At 43.5% G+C, this 15,251-nt stretch overlaps 5 protein-coding genes across 5 annotated transcripts; 4 read left to right on the top strand and 1 right to left on the bottom strand.

Annotated features, from left to right (window-relative positions):
• Positions 1 to 22: 22 nt before the first annotated feature.
• On the bottom strand, positions 23 to 4,797 carry LOC132794479 (kinesin-like protein Klp61F). The gene is made up of 6 exons (XM_060804948.1): positions 4,421 to 4,797; positions 4,060 to 4,360; positions 2,594 to 3,926; positions 662 to 1,860; positions 339 to 602; positions 23 to 266 (listed from the first exon to the last, which is right to left on the bottom strand). Exons 1-6 carry the CDS (start codon positions 4,510 to 4,512, stop codon positions 243 to 245), a joined length of 3,213 nt encoding a protein of 1,070 aa, XP_060660931.1. The 5' UTR covers positions 4,513 to 4,797; the 3' UTR covers positions 23 to 242.
• A 281-nt stretch (positions 4,798 to 5,078) lies between these two features.
• LOC132794481 (phosphatidylinositol-3-phosphatase SAC1) lies at positions 5,079 to 7,391 on the top strand. The gene is made up of 2 exons (XM_060804950.1): positions 5,079 to 5,383; positions 5,459 to 7,391. The coding sequence occupies exon 2, from the start codon at positions 5,482 to 5,484 to the stop codon at positions 7,246 to 7,248; it is 1,767 nt and encodes a 588-aa protein (XP_060660933.1). The 5' UTR covers positions 5,079 to 5,383; positions 5,459 to 5,481; the 3' UTR covers positions 7,249 to 7,391.
• A 1,236-nt stretch (positions 7,392 to 8,627) lies between these two features.
• On the top strand, positions 8,628 to 10,629 carry LOC132789836 (uncharacterized). The gene is made up of 4 exons (XM_060798128.1): positions 8,628 to 9,676; positions 9,732 to 10,055; positions 10,113 to 10,293; positions 10,355 to 10,629. Exons 1-3 carry the CDS (start codon positions 8,752 to 8,754, stop codon positions 10,175 to 10,177), a joined length of 1,314 nt encoding a protein of 437 aa, XP_060654111.1. The 5' UTR covers positions 8,628 to 8,751; the 3' UTR covers positions 10,178 to 10,293; positions 10,355 to 10,629.
• Positions 10,630 to 10,865: 236 nt separating this feature from the next.
• On the top strand, positions 10,866 to 12,037 carry LOC132789839 (uncharacterized). Its single transcript, XM_060798130.1, has 2 exons — positions 10,866 to 11,739; positions 11,798 to 12,037. The coding sequence occupies exons 1-2, from the start codon at positions 10,974 to 10,976 to the stop codon at positions 11,884 to 11,886; spliced, it is 855 nt and encodes a 284-aa protein (XP_060654113.1). The 5' UTR covers positions 10,866 to 10,973; the 3' UTR covers positions 11,887 to 12,037.
• Positions 12,038 to 12,226: 189 nt separating this feature from the next.
• On the top strand, positions 12,227 to 14,293 carry LOC132789837 (uncharacterized). The gene is given in 5 exon segments (XM_060798129.1): positions 12,227 to 12,315; positions 12,518 to 12,762; positions 12,815 to 13,491; positions 13,791 to 14,032; positions 14,034 to 14,293. Coding segments are annotated over 4 exon segments (1,047 nt in total). The 5' UTR covers positions 12,227 to 12,315; positions 12,518 to 12,662; the 3' UTR covers positions 14,062 to 14,293.
• The last annotated feature ends 958 nt before the right edge of the window (positions 14,294 to 15,251 follow it).

The following is a 15,251-nucleotide window of genomic DNA, read 5'->3' as shown; positions in this document are numbered from 1 at the left end:
ATTTAATCATTAATTCAACAAGAGAGCTGCAAGTCATCACTTTTCACTGTACTTGGTGCAGAAATGTTTTGTTTACTTCATGTGTAAATTGTAATAAGAAAGAATCGATAATGAAATTGAAATCTCAAGTGAAATGATAAATTATGAATAATGAATAAAAATAGAAAGGAACCGTGCAAATTATATAGACAAGAAGTGTTCCAATTAACGCCTTAAATGTTTAAATGTTTATTACTGCCATCTCAGGCCACGTTCTCTTTGTTGTGCTGCAAGTGAAAGAAAGATAACAGATATGTTAATAATTGTTCGTCTGGTTAACATCTCAATGATTGACTTACCCTATTAAAGGCAGGTGAACCAATTGGCGAGTTGCGTGGCGAATTGCGCGGCGAATACTTGCTGGGCGTGAGGGAGCGTGACAAGGAGCTGTTCCTTTGTCCATTCGCAAATGGTTTCAGAGTGTTGGAGCTGCGGCCGTTGCCCGAGCTGCGTTTATTGATAATGCCAGCATTGTCCACGGGATCAATGGGCGTGGAGTTCATGATGGTCTCCGTTTCAGACAGTTCTTGAACCGACTGCAGTGATTCCTCTGGCTCGCTGCACTGGAAAAGTAAATTAAGATTAGTCAAGTTTAATTAAAATATTCGACTTCACAACTCACCTCATCAATGGTGGCTGTTGTATCCAGATCAGACCAGTCCTGCTCCTGTCGATAGCGTCGCACAATGTCCTGATGCGGTGATGTGGCCACCAACGTGCGTGGATAGACAAAGTCACGCTTCGAGGGCGTCGCACCAGTTGGCGCATACGTTTTCAGTTCGCTCTGATGGAAGTGTGAGACACTCTCGTGGCAAGTCTCCAGCTGTTGACGCTGCACATTAGCATGCTGGGTCATTTGTTTGGCCAGCTCTTCGATGAGCTCGCCGGTGATGGCGGCATGGCCAATGCCCAACTCCACATCGGTGGTCATGATCTGATGTATCTGTTCGGTGGCCAGTTTCAGTTGCTTTTGCTGTTCATCACGCAGTTGCTTCGCTTGCTCCTCGTTGTCGCCGCACAACTGACGCAGCTGCTGCTGCTGGGCACGTACCATTTGCATGCTGGACTCGGCCTGCTTATCGCTTGCCTTGCACAGATTATCCAACTGCACGTGAAGCGTGGAACACTTCGACACGCCATGATCCACAATCAGTGTAGCTGCTTGCAATTGACTGCAGAGCTCATCGCGTGCCGCTTGAGCGGCAACTGTGCTTTGTGTGCCATAAGCAAGCACGCTGTTGCCGGTAAGCTGAGCCTGCTCATTGATCGCCACATGGCTGCGCTTTAGCTGGCCAACGCGTGTGCTCATGCTGCCCGTGTTCTTGGCACGCTGCTGTTGCAGCTGCTCGAGTTGTTGGAACAACGCCTGCTCCTGCTGTGCCAGCTGCTCCTCGTATGCCAGCTCCTCTTGCAGCTGCTGCAGTTGCGCTGCATCGGGTGCACTTAATGTGGTCAGCTGATTGAGCTGCAGCTGCACTTGCTCCACATGCTGTTGCACCGCCTTTGTATTCCGTTCAATGATGGGCGCAAAGCCATCCCGCATATTGTCGAGTGCTTCTCTGTGTCGCATATTGTTCGCCTCCAATTCCTGCAGATTCGCCAGCATGTCTTGGCTCAGCTGTGTGCGTCGATGCTCCATGTGCTCCAACAGTTGGGTCAACAACGCCTGGCTTTGGGCATCGCCATTGCTGGCCACAGCGCTGACAAACTTCGCCTGCAGCTGGCCATGTGCGGCCAAGGATTCGCAGCAAATGTCGCGCAAGTTGTTGATGCTCTTTGTAGCATTCGCCACCAGGCGCTGATGAACGCTGGTGCAGTTGGCTGTAGGGAGAAAGAATTTTGTAGGAATTCATTATTTAATTCAGTCGTACTGTAAACAAATTTAAAATTAAACTAATAAATATCTTTACAATCAAAATATAAGTGATAAATTGGGATTTTAAATTAACATTCTAAACTCCAAATCAATAAATTAAGTATTATCCACTTATTGTGATTTGATTTAAATTAGTATTACAAAATTATAAAAATAATAAAGATATTACAAATGTGGAGAAATTGAAAATTTCGAGGTCATTTCACAGTTGTTGCAAATGTTTACAAAATCCCATAAAATTAAAAAAAAAAATCGAATGAAAATAGAATTTAACTTTTGGAAGTATATTTTGGTAAGCACAGAACATGCAATCAGACTAAACAAAAATAAGAAGCAATTAAAAAAAAGAAGGTACAGTCGAGTGTGCTCATTGTATCCATTCTGAATAAAAGCAAAGCAGTGGGGTATTAATTTTAAAATATACTATATTAGTGTACCGTACGAGTACTAAAAATATACCAAAGGATATATTTGGAAAATTTATATAGTAAACCAAACGTTCAGTCAGTAAGTAGCCCATACAAAAATATTTCTTTGCAATCTACAATATAATAACCAACATCTATTACAATTGTAATTGCTTGAAACTTCATTTTCTAAACTATGCCATGGAAAAAGGAGACAAAATAATTTATTCATGAGACCCAAAATAGTTCTATTTGGAAGTAATTAACTTACCCAACTCCTCGGTCAGCTGCTGTGTTGAGCCCGCATGCTGCTCCTGATACTGGATTAAGCTGCCATCGAGCATGCCCAGGTTTTCCCTCATGCGTTCCGCAAACTGTGCGCATGTGTTGCGTATCATATCATCCACCTGACGACGTCGCTCAATTGTGCCATGCAGCTGCTGTGTATCGTCGGTAGCCAAATCGGCTGCAGCGAGTATTTGATTCGCCTGTGTGGTCAGCTGCTCCTCGGTCTTGACATGCGACTCCACCAGCTGTTTCTTCTCTTTGTAGCGACGCTTTGTCTTGCTGAGCACCTTCTTGGTGAGCAGTAGAGATCCTTTCGTTTCACTCAGATGCTGCTCGGTTCGACTGAGCTTCTGTGTCTTCTTCACCAGACTCATGCTGACCTCGTTGAAGATCTTCTCTTTGTTCTGCAGCTCATCCTTCAGTGCCTTGAGCAGCAGCATCTTCTCATTGAGCTCACGCGTCTGAGAGTCCATTTTGAGCATCATTTCGCCGTAGGTATCCTCGGCCAGATAGATGCCATTCTTGTCGCGAGCTGCCATCAGATCACGCTTCAGTTTATCAATCTCATCGGTGTACTCCTTGAGTACCGTCTTCTTGGTGAGCTTCTGATTGACTTCGGGTTTATTTTGTATATTCTTGGCACGATGCGCATACTCCAGCGTACTCAGAGTCTCCTCAATGTCCTTGTGTCCCGGCGAGATGGTGGCAATAATCGATGTCTTAGTGCGTCCACCGAGAGATTCCTGCAGCAGGCGCGTTAGTTTGGACTCGCGATACGGCACATGAGGAGCACGATCCACTAGAGCAGTGATCACACGACCCAAAGTCAACAAACTCTGATTGATATTAACAGTTTCCCTCACACGAATTCCTTTTTCGTTGCCCGCCTTCGAGACATTCTCACTGCCGGCCAAATCGACCAGATTCAGTTTGCCAATCTTGAGCATCTCCTCGCCATCGATTCCATTCTCGCGTATGTGCACCACAATAGAGAAAACGGTGTGTGAGCGCGAGGATTGCGCATTCATCAATGTGGTGGCCGTTTTACGACGCTCTTTGCCCTTCTCTAGCAGCTTGTAAACATCGTCCTTGCTATGTACGGGTATCTCCTCGAGTCCCTGTATGATCACCGAACCCTTTTTCGAGCTGTCGTCAAAGATGCGAATCTTGACATTGTCATCGGTGGAGAGCAGATCGCACAGTTCCTCGTTGTACAGTTCCAAGTAAGAGATACGCATCGTATACTCCAATTCCATCATGCGTAGCTCATCGAATAGATGGCTCAAAGCGCGCGGTATAATGCCAATGTCCGAGTCCTAAAAAACAGCAATTAATTAGGGATTATAACAGCAGAGTTCTTAGAATTCAACGAGGCCAGCGACGCAGTCATAAAACTGGTTTTGCTGCTCGCAAATTCAATTCTAATGCCTGCACAACTGTACTACTCACATCTTCCCAGGAGGACTTCAACTCGGCACACTCATTGCCCACCATGGTGTGGGTTTTACCAGTGCCCGTCTGTCCATAGGCGAACACCGTGCAATTGTATCCCGCGAGCACTTCCTCAATAAGAGGCGCCACCACAGTGCTGTACACATCACACTGTCGTGAATCTGGACCAAAGGTACGATCGAAAGTGAACTTCTTCGTGAGTTTCGAGTCCACAGTGTGCCGTGTCACAATCTCCTTGGGCGGTTGCACATCGACAACTTCCGCCGAACGTATACAACGTTCACGTGAGTTCAATGGTCTGTTGTATGGACAGCATATTAGCTTATAGTTAAAGGTAAACTATTATCACTCGACTCACCTGACGCGCACATAAACCTGAATGTTTTGATTCGATTTGCGCGCTGGCTGCTGCTGCTGACGCGACCCATTCGCACCCGATGTTATGTCCATGTCCCGAAAAGACGCCAACTTTAAATAACTGTGCTTCTGCTATTCACTTGATTGTGTGCGTGCGTACTTCACTTTAATTGCGCTTGCAATGTATCACGAGTTGTACTCTTGAGCGTTTATATTGTGCGGACTCTACTATATGTATAGTTTTCATATAATTAGTCAAATTCCTTAATGAATTTGTATATATCACAAGCTGCTGCGGTGTTGCGTCGTCCGTTCGATTTTGAAATGACGCGAAAAATGTTCTTACGCTACTAACCATGTGTACACACTGAAAACGCTATTTCGCTGCTGAAATGTACACACTGTTTTATCAGTAGCTACCACGAAAGTGCAATAGATGGCGGTAGTACTCAAATGCGTCTAACACGTAGAAAAAGTGATGAAAACATTTTATATAACAAATACATAAATTATAAATTAAAATAAATGTCTTAGTCTTCCTCTATTTTATTTTTTAAATACAGAAAGATGCACAAATCAAAAATACCATCCGACCATGTTCCCTGCCTGCTCTCATTGTATATTTGGTGTTATAAATTAGTATATTTTTGAAAATTACGCTGCGGTCACGCTGTTGTGTGTGCCTTCGTCACCTCGTTTGTGTGTTTTTCGGATCTTTTAATTTATTAAAACTTGCTATGTTGCTTGTGTTGCATGAGTTTTAACAGCGCCAACAAAATTCTAAACCTAATTGAACTGGCGGCCACGACAACGCACACAAGGTGAGCGCGAGCGCTGTAAAAACAACATAGGAAAGAAAAATTGCACTTAGCACCGGTGCTTCTGCTAAGTGTCTGTGCGTTCGTGTGTGTGCGTGTGTGTGTTGCGTGTGAGCGCCGTCATCAGTGGGAACTATTGATAAAAAGTAAGTACTCGAAAAAACGACGATAAAACCACCCCAACAACTGTTACAAATTAATTTGATTTCACTGCCTTTCAGGTGGTACAAGCTCGACCGCCAAGATGGATGCGGAAAACGATGTGTACGATGACATGAATCTGTATATAACGCAGGAGAATTTCATTGTCGAACCCAATGGGCAGAATGAACTATTGATTATTGGCCGATTGGACAAGGTGACGCGAGTGCAGGCCAAGAGCACACAGCTCACAAATCTGCGGCCAACACGGCGAATCTGCGGTATACTGGGCACCATTCATCTGCTGAGCTGTGACTATCTGCTGGTGGCCACCCATCGCATCTTCGTGGGCGTCATCAACAATTCCATCGTTTGGCGTCTCGCTGGCTATGATATTATACCCTACATTCCCAATGCCATTCAACGCTCCGAGAACGAGGCATACTTGAGCATGTTGCGCAAGACACTGGACACCAAATTCTATTACTTCTCCTATCGCTACGATTTAACGCAATCGCTGCAGCGACAGCACGACTTCAGCGCCAAGACACGAGATCAAGGTCTGTTGCAGCGTGCCGATAAGCGCTTCGTGTGGAACAACCATGTGTTGCAGCAGTTCCGTTGCGATAAGATGGAACGCTTCCAGCTGCCGTTGGTGCTAGGCTTCGTGTCCATCAACCAGGTGCAGATCAATGGTCAGACCTTCTTCTGGAGCATCATAACACGACGGTCGGTGGAGCGAGCGGGCACCCGACTCTTCTGTCGCGGCGCCAACGATTTGGGACATGTGGCCAACTTTGTGGAGACGGAGCAACTTGTGGAATTCAATGGTCAGCACACCAGCTTCGTGCAGACCCGCGGTAGCATGCCGTTCCACTGGCTGCAGCTACCCAATCTGCGCTACAAGCCCAGACCGCGTCTGGTGCCCGGCAAGGATCATCTGGCTGCATGTACGGCGCACTTCAACGCCCAGCTGCAGATCTATGGCCAGCAGGTGGCTATCAATTTGGTGGATCAAAAGGGTGCTGAGGGAGAACTGGAGTCGACCTATGCGCGCCTGGTGCGTGAATTGGGCAATCCGTCGGTGCGTTACGAGGCCTTCGACTTCCATTACGAGTGCCGCAAGATGCGCTGGGATCGCCTCAACATACTGATCGATAGACTGGCCCATGAGCAGGAGGACTTTGGTTTCTATCACGCCTTCGACAATGGCAATCTGGTGTCCACGCAGACGGGAGTCTTCCGCACGAACTGCATCGATTGCCTCGATCGCACCAATGTGGTGCAGAGCATGCTCGCTCGTCGCTCGTTAACCGCTGTGCTGCAAAAGCTGGGCGTACTCCATGTGGGTCAACGTGTGGAGCAGGCGTCCAGCGTGTTTGAGTCGATATTCAAGGGCGTCTGGGCGGACAATGCGGATCTAGTCTCGCTGCAATATTCCGGCACTGGAGCACTTAAAACGGATTACACACGCACTGGTAAACGCACCAAGACGGGTGCTCTGAACGATGGCAAGAATTCGATGATTCGCTACTATCTGAACAACTTTGCGGATGGCGTGCGTCAGGATGGCATTGATCTGTTCTTGGGCAACTATGTGATCAACGAGAACGAGGGCAGTCTGCTGCCATCGCCACTCGTCGCGCAACGTGGCTGGCGTTACTTTGCCTTCCCCGCCGTGCTTCTGATTGCCGTCGCCATGTTCATTATCACCATGACATATCCGGCCGAATTTAATACGGAGAACTTGTTGTTTATGCTCTTCTGGGGAGCTATGATTGCGGTCAGCGCCACGGGAATATTGCACTATGGCATCGAGTTTGTGCAATGGCCCCGGCTTTTTCCGCCCATATCGTTTCAGCCCGCCTGACGTTAATATCGTTTAGGATCGATTACACACGGTTAATAAATTGCTAGAAAGAGAGAGAGTGAAAACGAACAACTAAAAACCAACACATAATGTACTGTATATTCAACGAAATTCCTGTATAAAATGCTTATTTCTCCCGATTACGTTTATTGTGTTCAACACATTTATTTGTACTTCCTTCCCCCCGTTTTACCCGCCCCGAACCGAACACAATCCCCACTAATTTTAGCTAATATGCAGCTGACAAACTAATATTGTATGTCTTATATGTAATATGCATAAGTACAAACAACTTACGCGAGCTTCTTGCTGGGCTGACGAAGAAGATCTTCGCAGTCTCAATGCAACGCCACTTACAAATTACAATTGAAGGTAGCTCAAAGAATCATTTTGTAGAACAATTTCCAAAGTTAAATAAAAAATAATGGATTTTACGCATTGCTAGAAAATTAAAGCTACGGAATGTTTTATTCATTATTCTTAAACATGAATCAGTATTTATAGCATAAACTTAACAGGAACAAATTAAACTTATTTTTATTTAACATACCATATTCGCAGTAGCTTTCATGAGTAATAGATTCTAAGGCATTTGACCTTTGCTTATGCAAATTAGAACTTGACAATATAAACAATTTTAATATACAACGAAAGTGAATATTCGTGTTTATGTGAATAGCATAAGTATGGAGTGGTTGATCTACAAAACGAAAAAAAAAACGAAGATTGTGCGCGTATTTGCCTTAAAATAAGTTAAACAATATGCACAGCAGGGATTCTTTGTTGAAATAATTTAAAATTATTTGTTGTTAATTTATTCTACACAATTAAAAAATGTTTTTCGCCGAAAAATATGAACCTTTAACCGTTAGTTGTTTATTTATTTATTATCAGTTAATTTATTATACCCTCGATTTTTGGTGCATACAATAATAACTGTAGTTTTGATGATTCCTGAAAATTTGGTTGCGATCAGACAAAAATTTTAAAAATTCCTAATTACTACGGATCTTAGTTAAGTTGGTATATTTGGAATGTAGTATTATGGCAATATACCAAATGTAGTTGTATTCGGTATTATGTTGCATTCGGTATTTTTTCAGTATTTTTGCGGTATATTAATATGGTATGTTTTAAAATTAATACCGCACTGTTTTGCTTTTATTCACAACAAATAGAGGGTATCTCACAGACGAGCACACCCGACTGTAGCAGACTTAATTTTTTTATCAGTTGGTATGATATCAAATGTATTATTTCTTACCACACTCTTTATCATTAATCAACGTAACTTTATTTTTTAGTCAATGATATCCGAGAACAAATTTTTAAGTAGGCATTGGCATTTTAAAAGGTTGAAATAAGCATATGAGACATCACATTTCAGTTTCTTTCCTCGGCCAAAATTACAACTTGAAATTTTTAGTTACAAAATTTAGATTTTATTCTCCATTCATTCACATCGCACCCGAAAAGTCGTTCGCCAAAAACAATTCAGTCGCCATGGACCGAGGCTTGATCTTCATGTTGGATTTCGTGATCGATGATCTGCTGATCACGCGACAGAATCTATGCGCCCCCGAGGAGTATCCCACCTGTGTGGAGTTCACCTTCCGCTCCAGCGTTTTCGTCAGCATCTGTGATCGCGAATACGGCAGCTGTGTGAATCCCAAGCAACCGAAGTGCTGCAAGTGCTGCATCTTTGCGCTGGATTCACCGGTCACCGACAAGGATCGCCTGCTGATCCATGTCTACAAGAAGCGCACGATGCGCTGCAAGTTCCTGATTGGCTTAACCGAGTTGCCGATGAAGCCGATCTTTGATCGTGTCAGGGAATCGTTTGACATCGAGAATCCCAATTGGGAGAAAATCTGGCAGGATCAGCTCGATAAGCTGCCCAAAATGAAGGGCCAAAACAAGGTCTCGTTGGACAATTGTGCCTGCTATGATCCCGGCTTCGAGCGACGCGAGCAACTTTGTCCCACCGCCGAGACAACGAAGCGTCTGTTGCCACTCTTCAATCTCTGCAAGCAACAGACTGGCAACATGGTCCTGGTCATGCGTCTGCTCTGCAATGGCCCAGCAATTGTCTCGACATTTGCGCTCGGTCAGTCGGTTTGCTCTCGCAATCCCAAGTGCCCGGATCCATGCTGTCCGCCCCCATCATGTCCACCACAGCCTTGTCCGTCGTGTGGCAAGATGAAGCCACCTTGTCCCGAAGATCCGTGCTGTGCCAGCGCCACAGGCGGTCCCATGGACACGGGCAAGAAGTGTGGTAGCAAGTGTCCGCCGTGTCCGCCGCCGGTGTGTACAATGCCCGATCCTTGTGCCAAGGAGGATGAGAGCCCCAAGAAGTGTTTGCGCTACTTTGCCTGCAATCTGGACAAATTGTGTCCCTGCGACTATTGCGAGGATGAATTCGATCGAGGTAAGACAACTGAGAGATTGCTCAATTAGTTTCGTATTTATTCCTCCTTATTCAGAGTGCCCCACGGTGCCCACGAAGCGCTGCAAATCGGTCATCGAGCAGCGTCTGCAGCCCTGCGGTCCTTGTGGCGGCGTTCCTGCCCATCCACGCTGGGTGCAAGTCCAGAAGGCCAAGGAGGCGGAGGAAGCGCGCGTCGAGAAGAAGCAGCAGGAGAAGGAGAAGAAGAAGAAAGAGAAGGCTGGCAAGGATAAACGTCAGGCTGGCGGCGGCGGCGTCTTCTGCGAATCAACTGATCTAAGCCCAGGCAATGCGTGCGGTTGCGCTCCGGCAGATCCCTGTGCCCATTGTTGTCCCGAATACGCCAGCTGTTGTGATCTAGGTGAGCGTAGTCGAATGTTAATTCTCTGATGAATCTCTCTATATCATTCACTTGCAGCACGCAATCGAGCAATGCGAAAACTGAGACATTTGCTGGTCAAATACAACATTCAAGTGGATTAGTATGAGAAGCCATCAACACGAACTGATAACGCATATCCGAGTGTCCTAAAGGGAAAGAATCACATCCATATAAACTATGCTCAAAATCGGCCAATCTTTATTGAAGTGATTAAAAGGTAGTTATAACCATTCAGGAATTTATCTTTTATTATATTTTTTTTTCTGAACTTCTCCTAGTGATCGACGATTGTGTGACGAGTGTGAAGAGTGTTGTCGTTGGCTAAATAAAAACTCCGAAAAAAGGAAAAGAAAGCCAATGCTTAAACGTCTGCAGTCTGTGTTTTGATTGAGCAACATGTTCAGATTCCGCCACGATTGAAGAGGATCAAAATAATTGGGCAAGGGAACCATACTTTGTAGAGGGGAGGAATCCGATCGAAGTTGTGAATATTGTCCTTCAGGAGGATTGCGATTTCAATAAAAAAACTAACTCCACAAATTGGCCAACTAAACTGCATTTGTCAATTCTTTTTAGCTAGCAACTTTAAACTGTATTAATTCGACACGCTTCTCACTTTTCACAAAAATAGCATAATAATAATAATAAAATTTTAAATGTGTGAACCTTAATTCTATTCAGTTTACTTCAATGTTGTGTCAACGTTGCGTATGATGAATTTATTGAAATAATTTCTATAGTCTCAGGAGGCGACTCGACTTTATAGCTCAACTTTTTGAAAATATACTCTCATATTCAGATTGTCCACTCAAAAAAATACAGATAAATTTTAGTTTAATTTTTCAAAATTTGAAAAATATTTTGGCCCCGTTTAAAAGTTGAGCTGCGTTGATCATAATGGCTGTTGTTCCACACTTGATTTATATGTTTGAATTTGTGATTGATGATCTTGTGATCACTCTCCAAAACTATTGTGCCCCGGACGAATATCCGATTTGTGTGGAAATCAGCTTCCGCAATTGCGTCTATGTGATTGTTTGTGATCGTGATTCTGGCAACTGTGTCGATCCCTGTCGTCCCAAGACTGGCAAACGCTGCCTTTTCCCTCTGACATCGCCGGTCACGGAAGAGGATCGATTGCATATTCATGTCTACAAGCGACGATCAAATTGTTGCAAATTCTTGCTTGGTTTATCAGAGATTTCCATACATACGCTTTTCAAACGCGTTGATAAAGCATTCGAAGCTCAGAATGATGGTTGGTTACAACGCTGGATGGATCAGCTGGCAGATTTGCCCAGAATGAAAGATCCAGCCAGCAATGTGATGGACAGATGCGATTGCTTTGACTCCAGTTACGAGCGTCGCGAACAATTGTGTCCCGTCTCGTCGGTTATCAAACAATTGGTTCCCATATTCAATCTCTGCAGTCGGCAAACGGGCAACATTGTGCTGATCATTCGCCTGGCCTGTCATGGGCCAACCATCACATCTGTCTATTTCAGACGCGAAGATGGAAAAACTGAAGCAATGGCAAGTTCCAAGCAGCCACAGATCTGTCCGTCCTCTGAGGCAGAAGAGCCACGAAAGTGTCATAGATCATTTGCCTGCAATCGTGATAAGCAGTGTCCATGTAACATTTGTGTGGATGAGTGCGGTCGCAGTACGTAGAATTAAAAATACCTACGTTAGTCATATTAATTAGTTGTTCTCTAACACAGAGTGCCCTAAAGCGAAGCAAAAGAAAAGCAAAAAACATGCCAAGAAGCACTGTCCTCCGAAAGTGGAAGAGGAAACTATAACGATGTGAGTCACTCCAGACTGTGTTGTTGGCTAAAGTAAATAAAATGTAAAAATGTGAAAAAAATGTAAAAAATAATGTATTAACAACAGGAACGCAACTTGAAAATGTTGTTCCTTAACCAAAATATCAATTAAAAACTGTTTTTAAAAAACAGAAATTCTCATCTTTTATTTCGCTGTGAATGTTTGCCAGTTACAATTCAAGCAAGGATCGCAGGGTCACACTACTTATCGATTCACTTGCACTCTCTTCGATAATCGATAACAGCTATCGAAAAGGGGCGCATCAACGCAAGCCATTCGCTTGGGCGCCATTTTGAATGTGTTTTTGTTGAAAAGTTGGAAGCAAAGCAGTCCTTGCTTGTATATCAATACGAATAAAAATCAAAATTTTAGTTATTTCAACGCTTCAACAGTCAGAACAAAATTTACTAGGGTAAAAGTTATTTTATTCTCATTATTCTCGTTTATACATTTACACGCAACACATTTAAATTCTTACACTAATTTAAATTGTTCTTAGTTGCTTTTGGTAAACCAAACAATTGCTGAACAAGAGCATAGCTATCCATTAACACAGCTATTAGTTGTTACCAAACAAGTTCTTTTCATTCATTAACTCTGAACTGTTTTCGCAGCAAGCAAAACGAGATACACGGAAATTGCGCCATTTACTGGCCAAGTGCAATATCCAAATTGACTAATTCTCAATCCATATCAAAATTATATTTGAGCTCTTAGACGACCACTTTATAACACACACGCACATTCAATCAAACAAATATGGCTAAGAAGAAGAAGGGAAAGAAGGGCAAGAAAGGCAAGAAGGATCCATGTGCCATCAATATCACAGATCAAATGTTAAAGCCCATGATGCCAACAAGTGAGTAGCATAAGAATCTACGATTCATTCAGTATCTTATTCGCTCATTCAGTGGACGAATGCGACGAGTGTTGTCAGTGCCAATGCGAATGCGATTGCAGTCCAGAGATCCAGCCATGTTTCATTCAGCCAACACGTCCCGATCCGGGTCCAGAAGCCTACGATGAGTTCGAGGCCTGCCTCAATGGCAGCGGTCTGACCATACGAGTCTTGAAGAACACCCACAAGGTGGAGAGCGTCAACGATGGTTCACAGAATCCAAACTTGGGCCCCGACGATGATCCCGTCTACAAGAACAGCATCGATGATTGTCCCTCCCAGAATTGCCTCAACGATCTGCTGCAGCGCAGCGACTTTGCCCGCAAACACATCCAGCGACGCACCTGCGGCAGCATTGTGAATCATCCCAAGATACCCAAGATTCGTGCCAATATCAAGTATTCGGGCAACGATGCCTGCGATGCGGATGATTACTATGTGCCCTTCTCCAAGATAAAAGAGGCATGCGATAATGCCGATGCCAAGGTCGATTGCTATCGATCGCAGGTCTGTGATCGCAACGAAGCCAAAGTCGATTGCTATCGTCGGCGTCTATGCGGTGGCGGTGCTCCGGTGATTCCGGCTGTGCCACCTTCGAATCAACGCAGCTGTTGCATGCAGGTGGAGGCGAAGGATATTAAGGACACGATGAAGGGTGTCAACTTGGATACGCGAAAGAAGGGCATCGAGGTGAGTCCAAATGCAATTATTCACAACTGTCTGGCTGCAATTGCCAAATGTGCCACAGTTTTGTGGCACGTTTAGGAATGCGGAATTGTAGTTAAACGGTCCATGACTTGGCCCACAGACAATGTGTGCTGCGGTGCATTTGTGGTTGCTGCAAGTCTCTGTTGTCTTGCCTTGTGTTGCATAACCACACACATGCACCAATTGCGGCAACAAATGTGTGGCAACCACAATTCGTATTCGTATGCGATTCGTATTCGTATTTTCGCTTTCTACCACATTTGCCATTTATGCATTCGCAGGTCTGTTACAAAACGTGCGACGAAACGGACAGCGATGTGTTCCTCGTCAAGCTGGGCAGCAAGTCAAAGTCCCAGCACAAGAAGAACACCATCGAGATCGAGCTGCGCACACCCAAGCAACCGGTGACGCTCCCCATGAGTAAGGTGACCACCGAGACTTATGTGACCGAAGCTCTGCTCGATGCCGCCAAAGGCAAGGGCAAAGGCAAAGGCAAAGGCAAAAAGGGGGGGCAAGGGAAAGGGCAAAGGCAAGGGCAAAAAGAAGAAATAATCATTGATGAGGAATTGTTCCAAAGCATATATATTTTCTGCATACATACAATCTGTATATATGTATCTTGCCTCTTGACGTGTCACAACAAATACTTTACAACATGGATTCAAAATTTTTTTGGTCACAACTTAGTAGTTACAATGCAATTCAAAACATTTTAACACCGATTAATTATTCAAAAATACATATTTTGGACAAGAATAAAAAATTAATATTTTAAAAATTAAAAGGTGGAATTTTATTTTTAAATTGGCTAGTTATTGTTGATGAATGATGAAGGCAAGTATTCATGAGTTTGATATAAATTATCTATTTAGATTTAAAGTTTATGTTTTACATATTTTCATCCACATATTAAGATGTTGACATAAAAATAAAGCAATTGATACGTATTAAAACGAGCATAGTTTTAAAGTAGCGATTTTTGTATTAAGTATTAATAAATTTGCTAGAAAATATCTTCATGGATTGCACGTTAAATATAATATTGAGTCTTATACACAAATTTTATTATTATAGTTTATATTTGAAGACTAGAAGGGAACTAAATACTTAAATTGGTCATTAGAACGTCTTGGAGTACAAGGTTTATTGTAATTTAAGAAGCCTGTCATATTGGGCGTATACTGAATATGATTGATAATTTATATTATATTTTTCTTGGAACTCCAATTTTTAATATTTCGTTTTTCATTGAATATTTTGCAGTGAATTTTACACCACATCAAGCTTCTTTATTTGCTTAAATAAATATTCTGCTTATTTCAAAATTAATGAATAATAAATATACAATTAAGGAATGTTGTTTTATACACATATATTGCAGTCGTAATCCGTAAATAAATGTATACAACCCAGTCGGAGATTAGCAACGACTTATGGTATAGTTGGCTTTAGTTTATTGGCTTGAACCTGAGCCTGGTAAAGGGCAAGTGATCATCTGATTACAGACAGGCTGCTATTTTCATGTAACCACTAAACGAGTCAAGATGGGGCAAGAACCGCGCCCCATTCCGCACCTGCTATGGCTGTGGTATGTAATTAAAAACGACTTGGTTTGGTCCGAAGAAGACTTCGATGCAAAGGCCGTTTTCACGCCGATAAATGCAGGAGAGGAACGAGCTGAGGCCTGGTCAATGCAAACAAGTTGCGAGAGAGCCAACAAGCCAAGTTAAGCCAAGCCAATG

The sequence above is a fragment of the Drosophila nasuta genome, chromosome 3, assembly GCF_023558535.2.
Source record: "Drosophila nasuta strain 15112-1781.00 chromosome 3, ASM2355853v1, whole genome shotgun sequence".
Lineage (NCBI taxonomy): Eukaryota > Metazoa > Arthropoda > Insecta > Diptera > Drosophilidae > Drosophila > Drosophila nasuta.
The sequence above is the reverse complement of the archived record's forward strand: the minus strand, read 5'-3'. Positions and strand labels throughout refer to the sequence as shown.